The sequence below is a fragment of the Dermacentor albipictus genome, chromosome 9 (genome assembly GCF_038994185.2).
Source record: "Dermacentor albipictus isolate Rhodes 1998 colony chromosome 9, USDA_Dalb.pri_finalv2, whole genome shotgun sequence".
Taxonomy (NCBI): Eukaryota; Metazoa; Arthropoda; class Arachnida; order Ixodida; family Ixodidae; genus Dermacentor; species Dermacentor albipictus.
In genome coordinates this window covers 9,408,302-9,436,007 of record NC_091829.1, presented here as the reverse complement: position 1 = coordinate 9,436,007, position 27,706 = coordinate 9,408,302, and the positions used below count along the sequence as shown (strand labels likewise).

The 27,706-nt window shown below is 45.5% G+C and overlaps 1 protein-coding gene across 5 annotated transcripts in view; it reads left to right on the top strand.

The window, feature by feature from the left end:
- The window catches only part of LOC139049852 (inactive phospholipase C-like protein 1), a 345,846-nt gene that overhangs the window by 194,189 nt on the left and 123,951 nt on the right, over window positions 1-27,706 (top strand). For all 5 annotated transcript variants that reach the window (XM_070525679.1, XM_070525680.1, XM_070525677.1 and 2 more), the window contains one exon: window positions 11,209-11,328. In XM_070525679.1, the coding sequence (XP_070381780.1) occupies window positions 11,305-11,328 (24 nt within the window). In that variant the 5' untranslated portion in view covers window positions 11,209-11,304. The remainder of the gene's footprint in view (window positions 1-11,208; window positions 11,329-27,706) is intronic.

The window sequence follows — 27,706 nt, the reverse complement described above, 5'->3', positions numbered from 1 at the left end:
TTAAATAACCCCTGGCGGTCCTGTGGTCGCCGCCGTCTTCTTCCGGAGCCTGTGGAAGTACTCGTATTAGTGCTTTTGTCGTGGTGGCGTCGTATTGATCTTGTGGCCTGTCTTTCCTTACTCCCATCCTTTTGTGTCAGCTCGGCGAAAAGGGTAACGTTGTTTCGGGGATGAGGGCAATTATGCTGAAATGGGGAGCCCGTTTTAATGCTTCTCACACCTGACACGTCGATCACAGCAGCAGTGTTGATTCTCCAAGATACTCTAGGAGATACGCAAATACTACAAGGGAAACGTGAAACACATCGACCATAGACCGTAGCTCAAAACTGTCAGCTTTGACCAAGTCTAGAGCCGGATTTAGGTTCCAATTCCCCAACTCCATCGCATTTAATGGCTGATAAGCCATCGCTATTTTAATAAAGCTTGATCATCGTCACCTTCATTGTTGATCTTATAACAAGAATGTCGAAACCACGTACGAGCAATAAGTTTAGAATCGAGTGATAACGAGGGTACGAGAAAGCTTAAAAAGTAAGAATGTCTACCAACTGGGAAAACCGGAAATTCTCAGGAATGTTGAATAGTCGGGAAAAACTCAGGGGAAACTCAGGGAATTTGTGCTTCTATCAGGGAAAATTAGCTGTCATTTTATTGAAAGGGGAAGAAAGTCGCCCTAATGCTGGCTCGAGCAAAAGAGAGGAATCGTAACGAATTGTTTTTGACGCCGTGTCGTCGGCTGCGGAGGAGTTGCTAGTGTACAGTAAACGACCGATTTTCCGGACGCCTGATTTTTGGGACATGCCCGATATGGCGGACGTCTTCACGGCAACCCTTCGACGTCCTATTTTTTGGACTTGTTGCCGCGACCGCAGGTCCGAAACGGCATTAATCAAAGCCTACACTGCCGTTTTGATTATCTCGCCTCCTCGAACCGCCGCTCTCGCACGCAGATCCGCTGGCAGCCGTAGCCACCACCGTGCCAACGCGAGACCTAGCTGTTTCGACGTTCCCTATTAAGGTTCTTGCCGTTAGGTGCCGTGTTTTTCATTGAATGAATTCGCCGCTGTCAGCAATGGCACCGACTCCGTTTCTGTAATCCTTGAGATTGGCTTCGAAGCTTATTGAAAGCACGACGCGTTGCATTGATTTTCTCCTCTATTTTTTTGTAGGGAATTGATGCCACTGTAGGCCATGCTATGGCGCACGGACCCAGTGAAGATTTTTCTGGCTTTTTGTCCAAATTGAAATATAATGCCGGCTCCCAAAAGGCAGCTTCGCCTCATCACAGAAATGTTGCGCAGTGAAGCATACGGTATTATTGCAGTGAAGCTTAAGAAGCGTGGGAAGGGGCAATTCTCACGGGACACGGTATGTATTCCCTAATCATACATGCGTGCACCCGCCGTCTCCTATAACAGTACGAGAACCAATATGCCTAATAAACGAACTGGCAGGCCGTCAGAGCTCTTTTGTACGTGCCTGTGGCGATTTGAGCCCTTGGGGGCAGTAAAAGACATTCATTCATTATTTTCAGACATTTTCGCGGCCCCTAGGGATTCCGAAAAATCGGACGTTGACTGTACAATTGACGAAGAGGATGCTTCAAATGGTCTGTGGGGCGAACGCGCGGCGGGAGGAGGACGAGAACAGAAAGGACCGTCGCATTGAGAAAAGATCGGGAAAGGAACTGTGTGTCTTCTTCTTTGAAGCTGCTTGAGCTCAAAAAGGAAAGTATTGGCTGACGCCGAGATGCAGGGGACCCTCATCCAAACCAAAATAAACTCTGTAAAGCAGTGAAATGCAGCACTGAGGCGTTGTGCATGGGCTGAGAGTATGTCAGGACAGTTGAGGTTGACCGACGAGCTGTTGAGAGCGAATCTCACTTGTGGCAAAGTTAGGGCCTAATACCAATGAGCTTGCTATCAGTTGATGGAAATAGCTTTTTCAAAAATATTTTACTATGTTAAGAGTTTAGTTAATCTCAATTACAGTGTGATTCCTTGTTTGTCTACGAACAAGTTCGACGCGTGCGGTCGCTGTCGAAGTCTACGACGTGACGGTGTGATATAATGCTGGGATTTTAAGGTAGCGTCGCCCCTTTCTTTTCCTCATGTCTGTTACCTGGTTCATTTTATACGCTCACAGGAAGACCGACATTCACGGTGTTCTTCAAAGGGAGCTCACCCCTTAAGCTTAACCGCTCCTCTACAGTGTGCGTTTCATTTCTAAACATATTAACTTCGACGATAAACTGAAATGTTGCAAGATCTTTAATCGCTAAATGAACAACATGGCGGGCGGAAAGTGTGTTTAGCTGTAAGTGTAGACGTGTGACTGAGGCACGTGGGCGGCTCTGCACATACTTTCCTCGGCATGCAGTCTGAGGATTTCAGGCAGAGCGAGGGGACTACTCGCGCTGTCTCCTAACACGGGACTTGTCCAGTGGCGCACACGGGCAGCTCTGATGTCGCGAGCTTCGCGGAACAAGCGAAAGTCGATGCTACGCGTATCGTTGGTGCCTAGCCTGATTCGGTGTTTACGCTGCGACTAGTGTTCCCCCGCTTGTCGTCTGGCGGCGACGAAACGAATGGCCAGGCGCGTAGGGTTACCCGTCGACGAATGAGCATCTTTTTCTTTCTTCTCACTTGGCTCTGTCACAGACAGCGAAAACCGCTGGATACGGTAGCGGTGCGATAAAAACGAGAAGGAACGCGCAAAAGACAATAGTAGCCGGAGATTAAGGGCGTCACGCGTTTTCCCAGAGGTGATACATTCGGCTCGTCCCTAACGTGTCCGGAGATAATATGGCTCCTCGCGCAGCTGAGACACCAGCTACCGCGATGTAGGAAAGAAGGGACAGTGACGCATCTTCGAGGGGCAGCGCTATGCGGTAACTCATCGGCTCCTGTCGTCGTCGGTCGTATCGCGAGCTCCGTAGTTGCCGCTAATATTTCAGGGATCGCCGAAATGTGTTCGACGCCGTTTTTCAGCAGCCGGAATTCTCGCTCTCCGAGCGTCTTTCTTCAGTCTTTATTGCGCTACATGGGCGGTCGGACAAAGCATCCCGCATAGGAGAGAGAGAGAGAGAGAGAGAGAGAGAGAGAGAGAGAGAGAGAGAGAGAGAGAGAGAGAGAGAGAGAAATGAAAAGAACGGATGTTAATCTCGACGGCGCTCTTTTTCTTATCACCTCCTTCTCATCACCTCCCTCGTGTGTAAGAACAAAAAGAACTGCGGACTAAACACAGACAGAACACAGGCAACGCACGCATGCACGAAATGTTCTCCCCATCGAGGGAATGTGCCATTCTATAAGGGCACTACGATGATTTCAATCAACTAATTTCGAAGTAATTGGAGATAGTGGTGACTACCGTATCGCGTTCGTCTCCACAAACAATAAGGAAATTCGGCAGGAACACTTATGACTGCTTACGCGTGGGAATGCGAAAGCGTTATACGGTTTGTAGACCTCGGAGCGTCATGAACGTGCTCATTATATACACTCCATGACGTGGCGTCACATCCTCCCCATAATGTGCGCCGTCACGTGCTCAATGACGCACGCACTAGGCCACACGTTTGGTCAGCCAGATGGCCGCTACGTGACTTAACCTAACCTAAGTTCAGTGCATAATACAATCAATAACAATTAGGGGTGTGCGAATATTGAAATTTTCGAATACGAATCGAATACGAATAAGGCGAAAAACTGTCTTCGAATATCGAATCGAATATCGAATAAATGTGTAGTATTAAAAATTGCAAAACGGAGGTAACAATAGCTTTATTACCCTTTTAAAAATAATATTGCATTTTACGAGGCTGCTTCAGGTTAAAGAGGCACTCCTTCTAGGTAATGCACTCAGGTAATTGCAGATAACGCTCTGTCAAGTAAACGCTTGTTACAGATTATTGCGAAGCAAAATTTACTGCTCAACGTGTTCAGAAAGTAAAGGCTCTCTATGCACTGTGACAACATTGGTCCACGTAACATTTTCTAGGTGCATATTTTATTGCGCATACTTACAAAGCCCGAAAGTACACCATATATTGTTATAAAAGAGCCCTGGAATACAGATTGGTAAAAAAAAATCGAAACTGATCATATCTCACCGGCCTGATGCAGATTGACTGGGACAGAGCGTGTGTATTCATAGTAAGTTCGTTACAGCACTTAAGATCACAGTGCTGTAACGCTGTGTCGTCGATTGGTACCTTCTTTTGTCCTTGTTTTGTGTTGCGCTGTAACGAACCTTACTATGAATCCCAACCCACTGGCCCAACTTGCTATCTTGATGCAGAGCACACAGATAATGAGCGGATCATGTGAAGCTCTCAGTGAATAAACATGTTCTTAGGAGAATGTGGAGCAAGCATATAATTCGTTAATTGCTAAATTATTCGCAGTCTGTCCGAACATTCGCCGTTTCGACCATTATTCAGCCGTCCTCGAATATTCGGGAACTTACGAATATGCATTTCTCGAATCGAATACGCTTCGAATAAGGAAAATATTCGATTCGTATTCGAAATTTCGAATATTCGCACACCCCTAATAACAATACATAGAGGCCGTCTGTTCCCTGAGTTCGCAAATATTTGAACGCGCGCATTTCATGGAGCAGCTGGCTGACACAACTCAAATAGAACGCATTTGTACATACTTTATTTTTCAGGAAATTTGGGAGAAAAGGCTGCGAATGTTTTCATGTTTTGTTCACACAGTTGAGATATGCATGCATATTTCACACCACAAGAAGTACGTATCGCTATGAAAGTTCGAGAATTTCATGCGCAGGTGTTTTCTACCAACTTGTCAGACTGCTTTGAAAAACAGCAGGTGTAGTTCTCTGGACCATTCTTTTGTCTATCGTCATTCAGCTTTTTTTCTCCCTTTCTTGGTTTTCGTGGAAAAGGGGGTTGGTGAACTATCAGGAAATGACGTCACTTCGCATTTGTGCGCCTGGGTTGAGGCGCTCTCAAGGTGCGTGCAACGAATTTAACCCATAATTTAGGCAGCAAAAGAAAGTAAGATAGAAAGAAACGAAGTTGACAGGTTACTGCACCCATATTTGCTGTTTAAACTTGCAGTACTGCACTCAGTGTCGGCCAGGCTGCCCACGCGATCGACTTTGTTCTGAAAGTTGAAAGCGTGCATGGCTGCTTCTCACAGGCAATTGGTTGACACCTTTCCATAAAAGCTGATTAAAAAGAGAGAAAAAAAAGGAGAGAGAGGAAAGGCAGGGAGTCTGGTTTGCTTCCCGTCACCACATATGGTAAGGGGAAGGGAACAAAGAAGAGATGGAAAAAGTGAATATCGCGTGCACCTTGGCATATATACACAAGAGGGCTAACGGCCAGTCGGGTCGGTGAACTTCAAGAATGGTAGCAAAACGCAGGAATAGCTTTGTCAGTTCGGGACGGACGTGGACAGCCATTTTTTAAGAATTTTCCACTCAGGAAATGTTCTGAGTCCAGTCGCTTTAGTGAGATTTGCTCGACATAGTATTGACGGCACGTGCACAACCGGGTGTTTGATAAGTTCTTCAAAGTTCTTCAGGCCCGCAAGAGTCGTACCATGGTGTATCGGGCATTCGAATCGCGCCAGAGAAAGCGTTCGTAATATTCAGAGCCAATCGTTTGCCAGGCGAGCTTTGGTCACAGAAGCTCACTCTCGAACTTGCTTCGTGCACTTAACCCGCCGCATGCAGTAGCCCAGTGGCTGTGACGTTGCCCTGCTGAGCTCGATGTCGCAGGTTCGATCCCGGCCGCGGCGGCCGCATTTCGACGGCAGCGAAATGCAAAAACGCTGGTGTGCTTGCGCTAATTAGGCGCACGTCAAAGAAACCTGTGTATTCAAAATTAATCTGTAGTCCCCCACTACCCCACGCTTCAAAATCACACCATGGATACGGCACGTACAACTACAAACTTTAATAAAGAAGCCCCCCCCCCCCCCCCCTTCTTCTTCCTTTGGTCCCGCACAGTTCTGTGGCCGGCTCTACGTCAAAGCCACTTCATCTGAGCAAGTTGGCTCACCCTTACCGTAGCACAATGCCTGTAGTAGTAGTAGTAGTAGCATTAGTAGTTTTTCTTCTTTTTTTTTTTGGCGCTGCATGCGGCATTTTTAGCCATAAAACGCCAAACACGGCGTAAACTCTGGGATTAGAGAACTCTCTCCCTAGTATTCTTAAATTGTAAAGCCAAAGCCTGAGATTAGGGAGAGAACTAATGGTCAAGATGACCAACGGCTGACTGTAACAGCTCAAATCCTCATCCCAGGCGAAGTAAGCATATGTGGATGGCAGCTGTCTCTGTCAATCCTTTGATGTATATTTTCCATGCCTTCAGTGAAGAATGCAGTTGATCTATTCAGCCATTTGAAGCAGGAGTCGCACAGTACATGGACAAAAGGTGAACGAACATACAGTGCAAACGCCGTTTTGGTTCTTTTTGTGTCTTCGTTTTGCTCGCTTGCTTTGTCGAACAATGAATCCCTGCCAACTGGCTCAGCGTTCTATCGTTCTTGCCACCCGTGTCATCTTGCTTCCAGTCCGTCATCTTACTCTGTATGCTACAGCATCTACTGATTTAGTTACTGATCCCTTAGGTTCCTACTTTCCAAAGCAACACTGGAGCAGTCAGAGACGCCGTATGGAGGGCTACGGATTCATTTTGATAACTCGGGGCTTTTAAACGTGCTGTTTTTAAACGTGAGGTGCACGTAACGCGTTTGCATTGTGCTGCCATCAAAATGCGGCCGCCTCAACTGGCCATTCAACCCGCTACCTCGTGCTTATCAGCGGAGTGCCATTACCATTGAGCTGGTGAAAGTTGATTGGAACGCTGTTAGGCTCTTTTCTAAAGCCAAAACTTCAGTGTACGGGACGGCGAGCTCGAACTACACCTGCTATGAGAGGCGCCGTAGTTGCAAGTTGTATTATTACCACCTGATGAGCACCAAAATATCTTACAACTATTTCATGTAGTTTTCTTGTCGGTTGTCGGAGCTGTCATCATGTTTACTTTCCACAAAGAGTTCCCAAGGAAGTAAAATTCATATGTCCACGTCAAGTATTCTATCTTAATTACTCCTTCGGGGTAAGGGTGTTAGGCTTAGGTCAAACTACCAACATTTCGGGTACAAAGATGTGTTACTGTAAGTGCTTTAGAGGCATTCAATACAGGCCCGCATGTGTGTCGCGATGTCTTTTTTTTTTCTTCTTGCAGCTCGAGTGCTTTGTGCGGAGCGTAAGAGAAGGCTACGTAAGAAGGTGCCTCGTTACTAATAGTTGCAAGAGGTGTTTCTGATCGCGGTCCTTAAGTTCTCCAATAACGCGTTATCGCTTTAGAGACAGTACTTAGTTAATTTGGATATTTACTAGCAAGCGAACGCAGAGCACCGAACTAGTACGCAGCCTTATGCATTGCTATGACTAAGAGTGGTAGGGAAACAATTTTCGCGTGGAAGTGCTGTCCAAACAGGGGATAATGCTGCGTGAATTGCACCACTTTTACAATGCTCGTATGATGAAAAATTCGTCTCATCTAAAAAACACACCGACGTTTGCACTGATCGTCCCTGGATGCCTTAATCCTCGGTTTTTTTATATATTTTTGATTGCGTATACTTTTGTCACTTTGGAGCAGCCAATTTACGCCTCTTCAAATGTCACACCTCTGAATTTCTTTCTTTCTTTCTTTTTCCGCGCTCTCTCTTTTTCTTAGTGCTTAAGGGAAACTGAGCTGCAGGTCGACGCTACTATAGCCATCCTAGTCGACTAAATTTGTTGAGAGAGACTAAAAGCTCTCTACCAGTTTCCGGAGGTCTAAAAACCTGCACGATTGACTGCTGCTGAGTAATGCGTCCCCTCTTTCGTGGTCTCCGATTATATCTTTTTGTTATCATTTGCTTATTTTCCTTGCGTTTCGTCGCTGCTGCGTAATCCCTTATGCTTTTACTTCCCGTCTTCTTTATTTTTAAATTTCATCATCATCATACTTTATAAGTGCACCGTACGGCAAATCGTTCGAGTTTTGCTTGGTGATTATAAATACTAGGTTTAATAGTATGTTTCACTATTTGGTCGACATTGGCGAGAACGTGGCAGTGTTCTTTCGGTATCTAGCTTTCTTGTTGCGCTAAATTTTTTTCGTGGTTGGGAGTAGTTTCGATCACCTTTCTTTTTTTATTGTTATTATTTTTTTTAAGAGTGGGCAGCGAGCTACTCATTAAGACAGAAGTCGCCGTTAAGACAACTGTCGTTACGGTGCGGCCACGGTTTAAAAGTGAGTGACATTACGGCCTAATTACTCCGACTCTCAAATGCATTAATGTCACAGTCAGCCGATTCACCCACCGTTATAGTCTGTCCCCGATCTTTATAATCTGTATGGTTGATTTGAACGTGTTTGAGAGAAAGCAACGTGGCTACTACTGCATTTCTGAAGTCGACTGACCTCAGTAACGGCCTACAGACGATTTGCAGTTCCAGATGTTCGGGTAGTTAGTCTTCACCCTGACCTTTATTTTTATTCCTTGAACACTTTCCGTTCTGTGTGGTGCAGCAAATTGGGCGTGCGTTTGCATTCCTGCATTTCTTTTCCTTTGCTTCTGTCTTTCTCGTGGATGCCATTGAATTCACTGTTGTTCATTCAAGCATTGCTTTTATCAGTGTGCTTAAAATGTGAACCGTCCCCTTACGGAAGCCAGAATTCTTGGACCCTGGTCCCAGCCAACGTCGGCACGAACTACTTTAAGAGCGCTAATGTGATATAAAAAAACAACGGGACTTTTTGAAAAGCGAAATATATAAAGAGAAACAACTTTATTTACGGCATAACGAGGTCATTAAGTTAGCTTGCCGGTGGTCCGAAGGGTGGTGGCCAATTGCTTGCCACAACCGTTTTGGAAAACTAAAATGTGCGAACTTATACGTTCCTTTTTTTTAAACTCTTGTTTTGTTGTTTTTCTTGCCCTTGCCGCGTGCCGCTGTGCAGAGTAGCCAACTGGACACTTCATCTGGTTAACCTCTCTGCCTTTCACTTCTTGTTTTCCTTCTGAAAGTGTGAACTATTCCATTGCTGCGTGCGTCAGCTTTAGCGGTGCCGCTAGTACCGTTCTGGATGTTCCACGTCTTGCCTTGAGAACCTGATCACATTCTTACAACGATAAATGTTTTGATCTCTTCAATGATGACGATGATTATAAGGACTGATATTTTTTATTCTTCCAGTGTTCTACTGAGTGCCATATTTCGTGTCGCTATTCTCCCTTTTTACGCAAATTTGTTTCCTTTGCCAAGTGACAAGGAGTAGCCGGTGCCACCATAAAGGCGCCAACCTCTCCTAATATTCATTTCAATAAGAAAAAAAATAAAGGAGCGGAAAGACTGTAGCGCATAATTTACCAATGGGGAGCGGCCAAGAATCGGGAGGCGCAGGCAAGGACACATTAATGAAATAGAGCTGCCAAGCCCAATAAGTAAAACCTAGAATAAAATAAAACGAAGAGTATTTGAACAGGCGAACTTGGGTATGTCGAGAGCCAATTTGTTTCTGTCGTAGCACATCGCTAGATTTTTTATTAGAGAATGGGGCAGCTCATGCCGAAGACACTAACTGCCATGGTCAACAAGGCCACATGTGCTACTTAAATTGAACCATTTACTTTATTTATTTAGATTTGGTTTAGGCCTTTCTCTGACTCGTACAGGAAGTGGGCACAAAAACAGGTAGTGGGATAAATGACAATACATTTAATAAAATAAAAGTAAGGAACCGCTCAAACAAACAAACAAACAAACAAGCAAACAAACAAACAAACAAAAAATTCTGAACGTGAACAGATGTATGCGGCAAAACGTCAACATCAAATACGCATTCATTACACAGTTAACCAGTATTATTGCAATGGCAGAAGGGGAAAAAACGAAAACTATCAGCCCAAGCACTCCACCGTACAGAGGGTTAACCAGCGAAGCTGAAACGTGCTGCCCTGGTGTTTATCACTGAGTAAATGCCGACGTTTCATTAAAGTCTTTCTCAATGATTGGTAGCGGCGTTGTATTCCTAATGAATTAATTAGTTGAATGCTTAATTAACCAATTAGCTAAATGCTAATTTGCTAAATGCTGAATTAATTAATTAATTAATTAATTAATTGATCAATTCATACCGCCGCCGTCCGCGGGAGCAGTGGCACGACAACAAGCCAGCTGTGGAAGAAGACGCTGGAGCCATTGCTGATGATAATCTTTTTTTTTTCTACACGCGGGCACGATACTGAAGAAAGTAGCCCTTTAGAGCTTCGCTGTAATAAAGTACCTGTATTTTCTGCGTTGCATTACGCAGTTCTAACTCGTCTGTCTCTCCGTGTTTCAACGCATTTAACTATTTAGCGCTTGTAGGGCTGAACTAACACTTTCAACCAGTTCTTTCTGCTCATCTCCATTAGGAAGATGGCTACCCTACACCGGGGGAATGGGAAAACAAAGATGACAGTGAGAGAGAGGATGGGAAGGAAAGAAAGGAATTAGCGGTGAGTTCGCTGAAGCGTGTGAAATGAATAGAATGAACTACCTGGGTTCATCGTCAGTGTACGAAGCCCGTCAGCGTTGACCGCGGACACTCCCTGTCGAAACGCTGGTTTGAGGAAGCGCGGCAGCGGCAGCGAGCTACGTGACCTTCACGCCGCCTATCGCTTCAATGCAGACTGAGCGGCTGAAACAGCGCACACGAAGCTACGAGCCGTCGGCGCAACTAGGCTCTGTCCCCATCGCAGATCGTTTTCAATGCAGGGCCTGCGTGGTCGAGTCACACGCAGTTGCCGCCGCAGTAGAAACCCCCAACCCCATCCATTCCCCTCAGTGCCTTGAACGCGACCTAAGATGGCGCGCTTCCTCCCTGCTTTCCTCACTTGCGCGCGCGAAATTGAGCCACCATCGTCAGCTCACGCTCGCACGCTTTCGCTCGCACATACAGCATACGGCGGGTGGTGACGATGTTATCGCCCTTAAATTTTAACGGAACATCACGACGACGGTAGAAATACGCCTGCAGTGTTCATATAGTTGCTTTCGCAATAAAAAGAATCGATTCATCATAGTCACCTGTTCGAATGCGAGAATTTTAATGACGTTGGTTTGAGACTTTTAGCAGGGCTTTCAGCGGGCTCTAACAAGAAGGCGTATTGAAACCCGCAGGTTAGAGCAGGAGCCCTCGAAGCTGGAGCGAGGGTCATATCGCCGCTTGTGGCACAGATCCTGGAGGGCCGGAGCGGACGGGCCGTGTCGCTGTTCATGGGCTCCATCTCCAATCCTTTGGTGAGTGCTCCTTTATTTTCCGAAAAAGGAGGAAATACTCAATATACTCCACTACGGGCCGCACTCATGTAAGAGCCGCAACCCCCACTTCGCAGCGCATAATGCAAAAAAAATAAATGTTGAAATAAACAATTTCAAGAAGGAAGAGGACGTTGCAGCTTGTGTGCATGCTCTTGGATTCTGAGCGTGGGACGTGCGTGGTCTTCGAATACCGTTGCGTAAAGTTTTGACGTCGCAGTCATACTGTACGCCATCGAGGACTCTGAGGACGATTGTATCCATGAGTGTGGTATTATAAACGGGTACCAGCTGCGGGGCATGCTTGAGGGAACAAACGTATGCGTTGTAAGAACAACAGCGTTCGCACTATTTGCACAAGTGAATCGAGAGTATTGCAAACGGCCAGGAAAAAATGGACCGCACTGAACCAGCCCTGTGTAAGGCGACTCTAACACGTCTATATAGCAGTTGTTCAAAATTAAGCTTTATGGTTTTCTTTAAATTAGGCACTGGGAGGCACGCGAAGACCACCCGTGAAAATGAGTTACGTGGCCAGGACGACACAAAGTGAGATGATAATTATCTCTGTCAGTAGACCAATTAACTAAAATTGAATAATTACCTTTTTGTTGACTGCAGTAAGTGTGCATGTTCGTGCAGGAAAGTCAGAGGTAGTCGTGTTTTTACACAGTATTAGTTGGAAGAATTCTTCTAGCGTGTCTGTTCTCCGATATATCCGACTCCAAATTTGAATTGTCTTTTGCATGATTACGCATGCAAGAGAGTTGGGATCTGCGCAAAGCTCCTCCCTGATGTGACGCGCGTATGTTGCGTGCGGCGTTTAGTCTGATAATGGGACGGATCCATTGGCAATGATGATAACCGTCCACGTTTGCCTCTCGGCTGGCGAAATCAAGAGAGAGAGAGAGAGACAAAAGGGAAGGAAAGACAGGGAGGTTAGCCAGTGTAAATACCGGCTGGCTACCCTGTGCTGGGGAAAGGGGTAAAGGGAATAAAAGGAGAAGGAAGAGAGATGAAAAAAAAAAGAAAAAAAAAGAAGATAAATGCACGCAGTAACGCGATGTTACGTGCAACAATAGTCAAAGGCGTTCGCACAATATATGACAGCGCGGTGTGCAGTACAGTTGGTGGTCTTGAATTAAAGAAAACTTGCAGTACCGGAAAATCAGCAGTCACTTTATTCGCTTAGCCCAGGCAAGGACCATGCCCGCTTGTCTAGTCACCATTATGCAAGCGCACTGCCCTCCGGCTTCCCCGCTCGCGCAATAATCTCGGCATGGCAACTGCCGCCATCGTTACAGGCTACGCGGTCGCGTGTTACGACAGCGGTTCCGGGTTCTTCGCTTTTTTATTTTGCCTTATCAACTCTAATGGGTTGTCATCAGCCTTATCGGACTCGATCCGGACCTTGTCAACTCTTAACGGTTGGTATCAACCTTATCGCAATTGATCCGATCCTTATCTGTCGTTATCAACCTCACCGGACATGATTATCCTCTTACCAACTCTTATCGGTCCTTATCGATCTCATCGGCATTGATACGGCTCTTATCAACCTTTATCGGTGCTCATTAACCTGATCATAATTGCTCCGACCGTTACAAGCCCTTATCGCTCTTGAGCACCTCATCCATCCAAATCGAACCATTACCAAGCGTGATGGGACCTATATAACCTCACACTCCGTATCATCCTTATCATCATAGTGACTGTTTATCTGTGTGTGTTGCGCGACGTTAAGCGCATCAGCCCTCAGTGATCGGTTGAATTTCGGTGGGTGAAAGAACGCCCCCAACGGAAGGCACATCCTGCGAAACGCATCGAGGATGTGGCGTGTTTGGCAAAAATTTTCGCAAAGGCGGAATTCTCCTAATGCTCACAGTGCTGCAAGTCGGCTGTACATGTGGTCCTAGAGATGACTTTTATTCCACTATCACCAAGTCTTTGAACGAAGCCTCCATAGGAACTGTGCTCATTTGACATTGGTTTTGTACCGCCCGTACCGCACATTCATATGGTTCAGATATACTCGCCTTCTTCAAGCGTGGGTGTTTAACCCAGTGAGTTAGACACTCGCCTTCTGCGCCGATGTCGTGGGTTTTAAACTCCCCACCGCCAGCGTTATTCCTTTTGAAGGTATACTCTGTTTTTGCAAACCTGAACTTCGTTATAGCGACTCGTCTTACGCAATGGACTATTTGGACAATGGACAATGGACAATGGCGGATCCAACGAGGTTTCCTCGTTGGATCGGCGTAGGAGAGCTTACGCATTTAAAACTCACTCCTAAACAACTTTGCTGGCGAATCCTGCGTTGCACTTTTTTCAGCAGTCAGCTGTCATCAGGAGTGATGGCGGCTGATTAGAATGTTCACGCACGCGTGCTCACTGTTATTACACGAAAACCCGTGTATTAGATGGCGCCTTCGCGACGCTCGTGCTTAATCAAACGAAGAGGGGGGGGGGGGGACAAGGAAACCTTCCAACGGGATTCCAATTTCGTAAATAACCTAGTACCTCATATTTGTTTGGATAAGCCATACAGCTTGGCGACGAAAACGTTCCGGCCGTCCCTGTGTATGTCGATACATATTGAGTGACTTAATAACAGCCGAAGTAGCCATTCCTCCCGTAATAATGTTACATCTATTGGGACATTACGGCGCCGACAAAGGCTTTTGCTTCAGCCGTGAAAAATGAGCTGCGCTCTTAGAGTGTAGCGGGTTTCGCGTTATGCAGGTTTCCAAGGCGCGCGTTGCATATAAATCTGTAATTCGAGCTCTAGGGCTCATATCGAGAATCTCTGCTTACAAGTGCATACATTGACTTTGGAGTAAGGTAAGAAAAGAAAAGAAAGATATAGAAACCTTGCTTTTATGCCGGTGGCACACGCCGTAGCTCAGTGCCAGAAAAAGAAAGTTTAGGTAAATAAAACGACAACGTCGACTTGACGTACAGAGCAGCAAGAATTCACTTTCAAAACACAGCGTAACAAAAATTTTATTGAACACACCGACTCTGAAAACGACGTTTCCGGAATATCTATCCGCTAAAGGCGGGCAGGGAATTTATATGTAAATGTCCAGACTTTAAATGCGTCGCTCAAAATGTAGTCAGACAGGGTAATATTTAATCAGACCACAAGGACTTCTTTAACGTGCCACCGTGAATTTGAATTAGGGAAATAAGCCATGCGAACAGCTTTTCGAACGCCGCGAAAACTTAGATCGGTTTCGAACGCCAGCAGAAGTTTTGCAATGTGCATTACACACCAGATGATTCCAGCAGCAGTATTTCGGAAGAGTGCACAGAAAAAGGCTGCCTCCTCCTGAGATCCCGCGTTCCTTGTATTTCACATCGTTCGTAGTACATCGCTTAGGAACAACTAGGAAGCTAGTATGACATTTATACAAATATGAAATTGCGTGCATGAGGAACTGTATGAAAAGGGTTTAATGATGTTCCTCGCAGTCAGCTTTCGAGAAAATTGATGCTCATTTCTTGTAGACGTTTGTGCCGCCACACACACACACACACACACACACACACACAAACACACACACACACACACACACACACACACACACACACACACACACACACACACACACACACACACACACACACACACACACACACACACACACACACACACACACACACAAACACACACACACACACACACACACACACACACACACACAGATATATATATATATAGAGAGAATATATATATCATGTGTGTTTCTCGCGTTGGAAACAGCGATCTTTTTCGTGTGGAGTGCCCATCTCCATAGTTGTTTATTTAAATGAAAGCTGGACACCCTTTCTATGCAGAAATTGCAGTAATGTCGTGGCGAAAGAAGGAGTCGGTGTTACTATAACAGTAACACACAAACGGACAAGACCGTAGCAAAGTTTAACGTATTCAAGATGAACGGACAGTGTAGACATAACTAGGTGTCTGCCGTAATCAGGGACACTTGGCTAATCCGACGCGGAAAAGTAACTAGCATTTTAGGTTTATATGAAATTAGGGAGTAGTGCTATATTCAACATAGTTTCGAATTTCGCGGAACATTTTTTTTATATTTCTAAAGATTAAGAGGATTGGAACCGTGAAATTGTCTAGTGGAATGGAAATATTTCGAAAGAAGTGACTTCGAACATTATTTATATAGAGTACTGTTTATTCCCTTAATATGGAAAGGAGGAACACACCATGATAGCGTGAACATGGTGAAATTAACGTAACAATATTTCGTCGTAATCGACGTGACTATTCTGTAGAATGGCTAAGGAAGAAAAAAATACCTTTCATATCGATGTGTAGGTAGGCAAAAAGGCGTTGCTCCACGCGTTCCCTCCGGGGCTTCTGAGTGTCGGCTTAATATATGCGGTGCGGATAAAGACACGCACTTGCGCTATCCTTGCTGCGTGTCTTTTGAACAGCATAATCATGAGCAGCCTTTATTATGTCTTACTATTCGGCCGCAGACAAATACTCCAAAATTTGGAATATCATATTCAGTAATCAAATATCAATGGAATAACAAAGACCGTTTGATTCGTGTTCGAGATTTAGATTTTTTATACACCCGTGCAAAAGACAGACTGGCAATTACTGTAGACTGAGTCTACGAAGTCTCTGTGCAGATGTACGCTCACGTGCGCACAGTACGGGCCTATAAAGACCGAACACTCCGTGGACTGCATTTTAGGCTCGACACTTTTGTTCAGCTATCGCCAATACTCTCTGGGATGATTTGTGTAGTTCATAAATAAGAAAATTTACCATCAGTATGGAGGCAAACTACCGTTTGACGTGACTTTAATCTTTAAGTGTCTGAGACGCTGCAACATCTGTTTGCGGCGACATGCCCTCAGTACGTGTAACAGCGGAAGATGCGAACTTCTACGCTGGCAGGCACTGGAAGGCAAACACTGTCAGGGAGGACTATTTTAGACGCGGGCAATCATTGACCACACAGGAGCAAAAACATGTACAGGCGTTGTTATGGGCTGCTTGAAGAGCGCCGGGCTAGACTCGAGACTTTAAGGAAGCAGCAGTGTTGTGTGGTTTATTGTCTACACGCATTCCTTCACTCTGTCCTCATCACCAATTTCATCGCTCATTTTAGTTCCCGTTCTCCTGTGCATGTAGCATACCAGAGCACATTCCTTTTGGCCGGACTCTTTGGTTTTCCTCTAATAAATTATCTTACACCTTTGAGATTCAGCAGCAATGTTCCCAACTCTCTGACTACCGATCCCCGGGCGAAGTAAGGGCTTTTATTTTTCTTAGTAACATAATATAAAGTATCTATAAGCGGCCACCGATCGAGTCCCCAGCTCGTTTGTCCATCGCTTGTTTCGCTGCCAAAGCGGGCTTTAAAAAACATCGATTACTCTCTGCCGCTGCCCCGGTGACGGGGTGATGAGCCGCAAACGAGGCGACCCGGGACTCGCCGTTTCGATTAAAAGTTCGGGTCAGAAACAATGGGAGGTACTGGGTGTTTCCAGTCTTTCCTTCAGGCTTATTGTCGGACGACGTTTGATGTTGTTGTTGATCGTGCTGTGTCGCGACCCGCTAAATACTATTGCGGTAGCAATTTTACGGGACCTCGAGGCGCATTTCCACCATCGCTGCCGCCGCTGCTATTGTGCTGGTCCGTCATCGACGTCGCATGCGGTGTCACCGCGCAGAGGGTGTTGTGACCCGGCGTTTACCCAGCGATACGCTCTTTGCAATGGAGTTTGCTGTAAGTTTGCCGGCGAGCGCTGCGACAACTGTCGCAGCAGAAGTGCAACTTTGGAGGGGATGGGGAATAGGCACCCTGTAAGAGAGCGCAGTCCGCGGCTTTGAAACCAGTCGGGGCAAAGCATGATATTGGTGTGTTCAACAAAAGAATGAATCCTTTTGAAACCCTGGAGGCGACGCTTACGCTTTCCGTTCCGCGTCGTGGTCCTTGGAAAGTCGTCAGCCCTCAGATAACCGGGACTGCGTGTTCGGTGCTCGCACGTTGACATTCCTATTGGCATCGCCAGACGTTCGCGTCATTCTTCTGCCTGTCCGTGTAGAGGCTTGGTTGAGATGTCGCCTCGTCGCCATGTTAGGGCGAGGAAATTGTTTAATATACAGGGATTAACGTGAAATAAATGTTTTCTTTGGATCGTTGCTCCGGGCATTCTGATGTCTCGCTCGATTCCCCCGCCGATGCTTCATGGGCTTCAGCGCCTCCCTGCTTTCGCACTGGCGGCCAGAGCGCGCTGCTGTTACTTCAGAATCTGGTCAAGGTATGCGCCTGCGAGGGGCTATTCACACGAGCGTCTGGTTAGCCGGACCCATTCACTCTGATTTGCAACTCGGGACGAGTGAATTTGGCTAAACTGTCCAACGTTTCACTGTAGCAGCTCAGTGTCCCTTCAAATTCAATGGAAACTTGGTTTGCTGCCCTTGCCCTTTCCTGTTAACGCCGCCGTCGGTATTATGTCGTCGTCAGGAAGCCTCTTCAGCTTCACCCCCGCCATATGTAGTAGAAATAACTCTTCTCATCACCCCTAATCTAACGACGGCACCCAGCAACGATAAGCAGCTGGGAATCGGATGCGCTACGACTGCCCTATTGCCCATCTTTCGTACGCGGCGATTTGTGTGACGGGTCAGTGCACCACACTGACTCTGAGGACGGTGATGCGTGCACGTGCATTTCAGAGGTCACATCAGGGAATACTGCAGCGGACGAGGAAGACGTTGTATCCATCGCAGAGAAGTGATTCGTGAGAACATGACGGAGCCAGCTGTGTAAGACTAGTAAATGAGTTCGAAGATAAAATCGCTCGTCAGCACTCTCCCTTGTCTTTAGCAGTGTGCTAATCGATATTTCCACATTTGAAACACCGAGACATCAGCCCGAAAAAAGAATCCTGTTTAGTAGGTTCCAGCGCGAAATTCAGAAAAAGAAAGATCGGGGGGGGGGGGGGGTTCGGGAGAAAGGAGAGGGGACTGATTTTCATTTTTTTGAATAGTAGTCAACCCTTTGCTCACCAAATGAATGCAAATAAACGTTTTTTGAAAGCCCTCCACTTTTAACAGATTTACTGTTGCCCTTTAGTGTCTCTTTGAATCGATATTAACTAACAACCCTGGATAGGTTAGATTTTTTTGAACCGTTCCCTCAAAACTCTTACTTGCATCTTTTTGGCGGTAAAGGATCGATAGAGACACTGTAAGAGTGGGCGCTTTGGTGTTGCAAAATCGTGATTGATTAATACAGGTTAACTTAATAGTCTTCTGTTGAGTATATTTAAAAGCACGATTGAGCCCTTCGGTTCCCGGCATGCCGAGTCAAGCTGGAAACTATCCGGTTATTTTGAAATGCAGTACAGAAGAAGTTGAGGTCGAAGATGTCACAACGGCAGTGTACTCGAGGGCTGGCCCAGCCAGGGTTTCTTTCTTTCTTTCTTTCTTTCTTTCTTTCTTTCTTTCTTTCTTTCTTTCTTTCTTTCTTTCTTTCTTTCTTTCTTTCTTTCTTTCTTGTCGCCGTTTGGTTGAGCGCATCCTTCGCGCCCAATCAAAACAAACCCCGGCCTGTCGCGGGGGTCCTCGCGAACGCTGTGCCCATTCGATTCGGAGTGCGCTCGTCGAACGTCGCATTTGGGCCTCCGTCTATTTGTGCCCCCACGCGGCTCCAGACATTGGATCAATCGGCGACGAGCACGTTCGTGAAGCTCGCGCTCTGAAAACATGTCGCGGCGGTGGCGTAGCGGGAGTGCGCAAACTGACAGCGCGCGCGGTTATCGAGCGCTGGCAGAAACAGAATTGCAGCTCGCTGCTCATTTTAGGCGTGGAGGAAATCAAAAGCGGCGGAGTTCACCTTTCACGAACCGCGGTTGTGTTCTGATTTACATTACATGTCTCGTCGAATGCAGGGGCGCGAATAAGATGCTGGCGCGGGCCTTTAGATAATATAGGTGTCTGTAATCTACTATTCCTATATAAAAGGACCGTAGCTTTTCTTCTTCTTCGTATTATTATTATTATTATTATTATTATTATTATTATTATTATTATTATTATTATTATTATTATTATTATTATTATTATTATTTGTAGCAGTGGCATTGTCAATGAAGCAAAGAAAAAGTCTGTCAAGATCGAGAAGTCTATTTGTTAATCGTCAGCTGTGCAGTTTAAACTAATGCTTTTTCCTTCGTTCGATCGTTCTTTATGTATAATTGATTCGTTCGTTATTTCTCTCCCTTTCTCTTTTCCTATTTTTCCCTTTCCCAAAGCAATCAAAACAGTGCTATCAGAAGCTTGGTTTAACCGCGTTCAGCCACGGCAATTTTTTTAAGTCGGATCGCCAGTGCAGCATTACTTCCGGGAGCTTGAGCTGTTCATCGCCACACTATGCCCTGCTGCTCTGTAAGAGTACAAAAGGTACCGGTTGTCTCCTTCGAAATCAAAGAGCGCGAAGCAGACGATGACTCAGACAACGTTGGCTCACAGTTCAACCGACAGTTGAATGTTTTATTGCACTGACAACGTTAGACATACACTCACATAGACACGGGGCGCATGCCAGATAATGCAACACAACATCCAAATAGAATTCATGAGTCGCATGATTTAATGATGTGCCTTGCATATCTGGCATGCACCACGTACGTGCTTCTGTGTGTGTATATATAATCTACAATTGAGTTCTGAGGTTTTACGTGCCAAAACCACAATTTGATTATGAGGCACACCGTGGTGGGAAACGCTGGATTAATTCTGACCACGAGGGGATCCTTAACGTGCCCCCAATGCACGGGACACGAACGTTCTTGCATTTCGCCCCCATATGGATGCGGCCGCCGAAGCCAGGATTTCATCCCGCGACTTCGTGCTTAGCAGCGCAACACCATAGCCGCTAAGCCACCGCGGGGGTATACGTAAGCTTGTCAGTGTAATAAACCATGTAGTTGTGAGTCAGCGCCCACGCTGTCTGAGTCATCGTCAGTCGTCTGTGTCGCGCTGTTTGATTTCGAAGATTTAAACCTGCCGATCGCCCTGCTTTCAGTTTTTATCCAGTATCGGTTGTCCTCATTGAACTTGAAAGCGTCTCGGCGGAAAAGTGCCTTCGTTTCCCCATTTTCGAGCACTTTCCCCGCAAGCGTGTTGTTGGCGTGCTACGATGAGTGGGGCGCGCGAGCCTCTCGTCGGTCTTTGGCTTATGTCTCCGAAATTCTTTAGGCTTTTATACCGGCGCTGGCTTCGGCTTCCCCTGGAGCTGCTTCCACTCCCGCGGAAGTTAACTGAAGCCTCCGCCGACGCTTTCTTTGCTCCCTCCCCTGAGAGCGGCACCGGTACTTCGATAAAACATTTTCTCGATAAGCTAATTTGCGTTCGCTTTAAGCTCTCCTTGTGTTCGAAAACCTGTGCCCCCATTTTGTTTTGATGCCCGTTGTCTCTCGTGTTTCCTTCGCTTCTTCATCTTTTCTTGTTTTAGCAAACTTTCGAGAAGCCCTGGTTCCATGTGGCTCTGGGTTGTGCGGGGAAAGCGACACTCCGAGACGCGTGCTCGCGAAGTTGCGACTAAAGGGCAGTGCATTTGCTTTTGTCGAATTACACAACGTGTTTACTGGCACCAAAGGATGACGCATTGGAACAAAAACTCACAGTAGGAAAAAGCGAGTGTATTCTTGCTTTTTCTTCTCATTTGTCGCCGTCCGGAGCCCAGGGAGCACTTGCGTAATGCAATTCTTCCATTTTTTTTGCTCCTTCGAAGTGTGCATCACTGATTGACTGGAGAGTCGTGCAACAGAGCAAACTTTACAAAAGCTTCTAATTTGGTTTGTGGAGGAGCTGCGCTTTTATAATATGGCTGCTTGAACGCCTTTAGTGAGGCACTACCATTGGCTCATGCGGCGTTCACAACATTCTAAATTACATCACTTGATTTTGGCGTTCCTCGTGCAAGGAGGAAATATGACAAGGCGCAAAAACGACAGGAAGACGTAAGAGAGAGGTGCGCCATGAAAGGGAAAATGAGACGCTCGACTTGCAAGCGTGGCTTCCTTGCTCACGTGACGTCAGGCATGCCTGAAAGGATCTCGCATCTAAAGAAAGGACGAGCGAAGCCGAGGCACGAATATAAGTGAAGTGAAATAAAAGTGTGACGTAAACTGAAAGAATGGTTTACGTTTTCCAAAACGCCGTTGTTATTAAGTCAGCGCTGCTTGGAGGGAGAAGATGCCTGCCTTGTTTAAGCTATTTATGCAACGAGAGTAATTTTAACCCCACTCTATCTTGAAGTGCTTTTTGGCGTGACAGCGCATGCGAATATGAGGGTGATGGAGGGAAATACACATCCAAGAGCAAAAATTAAGGGAGGCTTTCTCGTCGAAACGATACACCGAGGTAACAGGATGAAAAAAAAGAATAAGAAATAAGAGCAATTAGAGCTTCCCGGCTGCGTTTAACGCAAGCAGAGTCTGCGACGCACGCACACACACACACGCACGCACACACACACACAGCAAGCTAGCAAGAACAAGCTTGGTGTCAGAGGGGGTGTTTACAAACAAGAGGAGGCTGCTGTGCTGAGACGAGAAAATTTGTCACGCCGGTCGCGTGCCTTGTGGCAGGAAGCGAAGAAAAAGGTGGAAGGAGCCGTGCTCTTACGAAGCCGTCTTTTTTTGGAGCTAAACTCGTTCGCCAGAAAACGAAGCAATCATATTAAGAAAAAAAATTACGTATGAGAAAGAGAGAAGAAACGTCAGGAAAGTACGCGCGGCGTTCCTTTCACAACTGCCAGCGAAACTCATTGTTGCCACGCTTTCTTCGCCCCCTTCTGTTTCGCAGCTAGGCAACTGCGACTCTGCCAGCGCTGCGTTCCTTTCTGTGGGAGAGAAAACGTAGAGACACGTTGGCTCGAATCGCCGCCAAACAAGTGGTACTCCAAGCTTCAGAGGTAGCCGAGTCGAAAAATAATGTGAAGGCAAACCGAACAACCGCCTAAAACGTTTTCGAGTAGCATTGTTTGTTCCTCCAGGAAGTCTCGTCAACTCTGTCACAAGGAAAATGACAAGACCAGATGACACCGATGCGTCGAAGGAAGAGTTGCTAAAACTGCGACGAAAGAAATATAATTATATTTAGCTAGTAAGGGACAGACAACTTACCAAGAGTACCGAACAGCGCAAGAGTGCCGCTGCACTTGTAACATGTCTTCCTCTACTACCTGCTGTCGTGAACAAGCGCAACGACTACAACAACAACGAATAATGCAACACAAACGACGACTGTTATGAGGAAAATTAGACATTCAGCATAGCTCGTGGCGTTTAAAAGTACGGCACATTTCTGGTCAACCAGTCGATCTATAAATCATTCAAACTGTCAATCAATAGATCGATCGATTGATCGATTGATCGACCGACTGTTTAATATTGAACCGTGAACAGCTACAGAGCCTTGATACTTGCAGGTTAGGGGGCATCTCCTTTTCTACGCCAGGTGCAGGGGCCGTGCGGGGTCGGGCCCGTCCTGTCTTGGAGGCCAATCGGCGGCGGATCCGAAGGCTGGCGCACCTGAGATAGCCGACAGATTCGTGCGCACTGTCTTCTCATGCGCCTGGTTCGCTTTGAAGCGAGCGGCAGCATGAACGGGAATTCGGTCGCCGCTGCTGACACGTTTCATCACGCCAGCGTTCTGGCAGCGAATGTCCGCAGTCATCGAATGAGATGCGTTCGTGTTTGCCCATACGAACGTGACTGCGTGCTTGTTAATTTAGTTAGTAAGTGAATGCTTACAGCAGTTTATGCAACTGATAAAACGATTTGTTCACTTCGCAAACCACGAAGCATATAACCACGTTTCTTCACTCCGCGCACATCGTGACAGCCGTGCAGAAAACCAGGAATGGTTCCTGGTATACTTTCGCAACACGGATGAGTTTACACGATCAAGAAGCTTTGGGTAATTTCTGTTGTGGACATCCGTTACAGAGGAATGCAAGGTCTGATTTAATACGTCTCTATTTTAGAGGAGCGAGTTGGGGTATATTTGAGAGGGCTGTATTATGGTCGCCGGAACGGCAAAAGCGGTCCTTGAAAAGTTATTCATATAAATTTATTCTGTACGTGTTCAGTAAGGTCAAAACTAGAATCGCACTTTCCGTCCCAAACAACAGCCGCACACTCTAGTAGTGGAAGGCACACAGTAGAATACAACTTCAAATGGCGACAGGGGAGTGGAAGTCATGAGGGATACGACAAACAATACCAAGAGCGCGAAGGGCACGTTGTTTCACATATTTAGTGCGTGCAGAGAAGCCTAAAGTTTTGTCGATACACACTCTAAGATGTCTCATTTCATCGACCCTGAGCAGTGGAGCGTCTCGAAGGGTATATGGAAATCACACATGGTGTGTATTCTGTGTGTAACCCAATAGCGCAGTTTTGGAAGTGTTTTCTTGGAGGTCAGAGCAGTTGTGAACACTATTGACAGTCTTGAATCGCTTTAAGACGTCAGCATCTAGAAGGAATGAAGAGTGTTGAATTCTGACGAAACGCCATTTATTAACAGTAGGAAGAGAAGAGGGCCAAGAACAGATCCTTGAGCAACTCTGCTTGTGACCTCATAGCTGAGAGAGAGAGAGGAGAAACTTTATTAATGAATGGCCGGCAATTTCGTTGTGGTGGCCTCAGGTGGCGGCTCCAAGTCCTTGGACTCGGGCGGCATCTTTGGCTTGCCGGACGGCCCAGAGTTGGTCTGCCAACTCTGAACTTTTGAGAGCCGATAGGATTTTGTCTATTAATGCCGACGAAGCACTGTCTATTGCTTAGGTAATTTGATACCAGGGCAGTGAGGGAAGACGGTATGTCCATGTGACAGAGCTTTGTAATAAAGAGCTTATGTCAAAGTACATCAAAGGATTTACTTAGGTCAAAGTAAATAGCGTCCAATTGGCTCCTGTTACGTACCACACCGAAGGCATGGGTCATAAATGTGACCAAGTTCGTTGTTGTGGAGCGCCCCGCTACAAAGTCATGCTGCTAATCTATTAAAATGTCCTTAGCACTAACAGAAAGCAGGGAATTCAGTACAGATTCATGCACTTTGGACGCAGCGCGAAGGATAGCTAAATTTCGGTCGTGAGCAACTGCAGTTCTAGCACCCGATTCGTGTATGGGCACTACCCGTGCTACCTTCCAAACGGTAGGAAACGTAATTTAGGGAACTGTTGAAGATGCTTGTGAGAACAGGGACAAGGATACTTTCGTACGTCTTAGGCACTGCGGGAGGGATACCATCAGCGAGCGCACAAGAAAGGAAAGGTTTGAGGCGCCTCATGCACTTGAAAACAAGGTCTTCATTGAGTATACATCGTACCAGACTGAGTAGGAAGATTACTTGAGGTAGATGCTTCTTTTACGTCAAATACAGAACAGAAATGTTCTGCAAAGGTATCAGCAGTGTTCTAGACAACATCGCCATTTTCATCAACGAGGCATACATCTTCGGCGGTCTTTTTAAGAAAGTGAGAGCGCACGTAGCTCCAGAGATATATTGTATTACGTGTCTCGCTATCTTCAACACGTTCAAAGGGGTTGTAGTGATCAATGTTACAGTAAGATTTGCAAAGACAATGACAGTGCCTAAATTCAAGTTTCCAGTTGCCTAGGCTTATTTGCACGTTCTTTTTGTGCAGTCTTTCAGTTTTATGGCCATTTTTAATTATTTAGAAAACTAATGACGAAGTTTTGACATTTTGAGTTCTTTTAACATGTCTATAATAATAATAATAATAATAATAATAATAATAATAATAATAATAATAATAATAATAATAATAATAATAATAATAATAATAATAATAATAATAATCAAGTGTGTTTATTAAAGTGCCAAGGAACAACCTCGACGTTCTTGGTGCTGGCGCGCTCGGCAAAACAATGAACAAAAAAAAGCAATGCAAGCTCACACACACATACACACGCGCGCACACACATAAAAAATAATAATTTCGCGAATAGATTTTAACAGAGCAAAAAATGTGCACGCGTAGAGTTAACAAAGCAAAAGTTCAGAAATTACGGAATGACGGAACACACAACAAATATGAGAGTTTTCGTTCAGTCATTGAAATTCCTCTGCAACTCCTTTCAGAAAAATCTTAAAATTAGGCAAGAAGATATCAAGAGACTCAGAATGGGTGTTATATGTCGCCTGCACTCTAGATAGAGGGTCACAAGAATCTTAAGACTGAAAGGCTGGCTGTTTCCATCATCCTTTGTGCGGAACGTAGCAGCGCACATTAAAAAGCAAGTGCGAGCAGCAGATTTTTCCATGCATTAAATTGTGAAGAAAAAGAACATCCGATTCCTTGCTTCTACAGGTGAAGGTATGTAACCGGAGTGTCTGTGTAAGCTCTATGGTGATGGAAGGCTTTTGACAGAATCGATGTTTAAATACAGATGTGAACTTTTTTTGCGCACTTTCGAGAAGTTCACAATTCGACCTACCAGTGCCGCCCCAAACGATGGAGGCGTACTGAAGATCCTGAAGGAATACGCTCTTATATAAAGTTAGAAATAACCCACGCTGTTTGAATCCTTATATAAAGTTACAAATGGCCCGCGCTGTTTGCAGTCTTTCGTCACCCGACACATTGGGCCGAGCGTTCAAAGTGCACGCTGCCTCGTTTATTGAGCGTGGGACGAGAAACTCGGAGAGCTAACGAAGTACACTCCAAGGTCCTTCGTTCCCCGAGCTCTTTGTAGGAGAACGACTTTAACGCTATAGGGACATAAAGTCCTCATAGTCTTCTGCCTGAAGCTTCCAACTTTCGTTTTGACGCATTTATGGCCAGCTTGTTACCAGTGCACCATGACGAAAAAATCGCAATGTCGTTCTGAAGAGTGGCGCAATTATTAACATTTTTTACCCCTTTAAAAAGTTTCGCGTCATCAGCATATAACAAAATTGAAGAGTTTTCAATGACTGCGAAACGTCGTTATTAAACAGCGAGAAAGGAAGAGGGCGCAGTACAGGCCTTTGAGGAACTCCACTTGTGACCGCATAAAGTTCGGACGACTGACCATTTACGCTAACGTAGCAGTACCGGTGGCGTGGGTGGCTTTTTATCAGCGCAGTGACAGAGCGGTGCAGATCAAGTTGTGTCAACTTTTGAAGGAGTATTTTGTGGCATACAGCGTCAAACGCCTCACTGAGGTCAAAATAAATGACATCCAGCTGTCCTTTCTTATACACTGCTTGAGGGGCATGCATCATGAAGCTGAACTAACGAAGTTGGTAGTAGTGGAGCGTCCCGATATGAATCATTGCTGGTAATGAGTGATATTATTTTTTAATACAGGATGAAATTATTGAGTGCTGAGTTACTGGAATAATTTAGATGCTGCGCATAGGAGAGAAATAAGCCTGTATATATTTACTCGCTGCAGTTTTTACTTCCCGACTTAAAGACGGGAACGACCCGCGCTGTTTTTCAAGCCTTTGGGAATGAGTTCGTCTTTAAAGCAGAATGAAAAATACAAGCAAGCACAGGAACAAGCAAGCACCCCTACGTCTTAATCAAAGTAGGTGGAAGGTCATCAGGACCACACAAAAAAAGATGGTTTTAAGAGTTTGATGCTCTTAAAGACAAGTTCCTCTGAGACCGATAGGCTTGAACCCAGGGATGGGCGATTGGAAAGCGCACCAACTTCGTCACTGTACCTTTCACCGTACACAGACCCGAAGTGTAGGGTGAAGGCGCTCGCGACATCTCGAACAGGTTGCCTGTCGCCGCTAAGTAGAGAGATACCTAGTTTCGTATTGTTGGATGACTGTTCACGAACATGTGTCCAGAAAGATTTTGAATCTTTAGAAGTACTAGCTTCCACATGTGCTCTATAGATGGAATGATCACGCTTGTAAAGACGTTTAAAGAGTGCCCTGTACAATTCAAAATCTATAAGCCAGTGTTACTGATTTGAACGCTGTGCCTTCCCGTGAGCCCGGTCTTTTAGCTTCAATGTTGTTTTCAGTTCAACAGAAAACCAGTGTGGAAATTTTGTGTTTATTTAGATGATAATAATAATAATAATAATAATAATAATAATAATAATAATAATAATAATAATAATAATAATAATAATAATAATAATAATAATAATCTGCAAAGACGCTTAAAACCGCTTACGGGTGGGGATGCGAAAGCATTGTAAGAGAAATAAGTGTGGGGTAATACCGCACATTCATGGGTTTTCGCATCGCCTAAAATAAGGTGCCGTCCGGTGTAATGTTATGTTGTTTTAACTGCTAAGAACAAGCTAGGCGCTACAGGTCCAGCTCTTCAAA